The 1,093-nt window shown below is 57.9% G+C and overlaps 1 protein-coding gene across 1 annotated transcript in view; it reads right to left on the minus strand.

The window, feature by feature from the left end:
* Nucleotides 1-410: 410 nt before the first annotated feature.
* The window catches only part of LOC130587188 (shematrin-like protein 2), a 4,781-nt gene continuing 4,098 nt past the window's right edge, over nucleotides 411-1,093 (minus strand). The window contains exon 3 of the mRNA XM_057388151.1: nucleotides 411-599. Within this exon, the coding sequence (XP_057244134.1) occupies nucleotides 511-599 (89 nt within the window). The 3' untranslated portion in view covers nucleotides 411-510. The remainder of the gene's footprint in view (nucleotides 600-1,093) is intronic.

The raw sequence follows: 1,093 nt of genomic DNA on the forward strand, positions 1-1,093 counted from the left end.
CTCACCCCTCTCCATTGTCCCCCTGTCCCTCGATGGGCAGCGCCAGCATCGGCCGCAGCCCCCGCGCCCCACAAGTGCCCCACAAGTGCCTCTATCACCCCATAAGTGCCCCATAAGTTCCCAAATCTCTGACCCCTCTGTGTCATCCCCCTGTCCCTCGATGGGCAGTGCCAGCATCGGCCGCAGCCCCCGCGCCCCACAAGTGCCCCATAAGTGCCTCTATCACCCCATAAGTGCCCCATAAGTTCCCAAATCTCTGACCCCTCTGTGTCACTCCCGTCTCCCTCGATGGGCAGCGCCAGCATCGGCCGCAGCCCCCGCTCTGCCCCACAAGTGCCCCATAACTTTCCCCATCACCCCATAAGTGCCTTTCTCACCCCATAAGTGCCCCATAAGTGCCACTCTCACCCCTCTGTGTCACTCCCGTCTCCCTCGATGGGCAGCGCCAGCATCGGCCGCAGCCCCCGCGTCCGCAGCTTTCGGGAAAGGCTCTGAACGGCCCCCGGAGCGTCACCCACGGCAAAATGGCCCCAGAGGGACAGCGAGAGCAGCGCCCGCCATAACCACGGACCCAACAGGAGACGGGAGAGACGCAGCAGCTGAGGGGAGAGAGAAAGGGTGGAGGGGGATGTGGAGGAAAATGTGAAGGGTCCCATTTAGGGTCAGGGTCTCCATTTTAGGGTCAGAATCCCCGTTTTTGGGATCAGGATCCCATTTAGGATCAAGGTCCCATTTAGGGTCACAATCCCTGTTTTGGGATCACCTCTCACCCTCTCAGGGTCCCTATTTAGGGTTGGGGTCCCCATTTAGGATTAGGGTCCCCATTTTAGGGTCAGAATCCCCGTTTTGGGATCAGGATCCCATTTTGGGGTCAGGGTCCCATTTTAGAGTCAGGGTCCCCATTTTAGAGTCAGGGTCCCCATTTTAGAGTCAGGGTCCCCATTTTAGGCTCAGATCCCATTTTAGAGTCAGGGTCCCCATTTTAGGCTCAGATCCCATTTTAGGGTCACAATCCCCATTTTAGGGTCAGAGTCCCCATTTAGGGTCAGAATCCCCATTTTAGGGTCAGAGTCCCCATTTAGGGTCAGAATCC

This window comes from Malurus melanocephalus, unplaced genomic scaffold, assembly GCF_030028575.1.
Source record: "Malurus melanocephalus ecotype Western Australia unplaced genomic scaffold, MMel_1.1 scaffold_1615, whole genome shotgun sequence".
NCBI lineage: Eukaryota > Metazoa > Chordata > Aves > Passeriformes > Maluridae > Malurus > Malurus melanocephalus.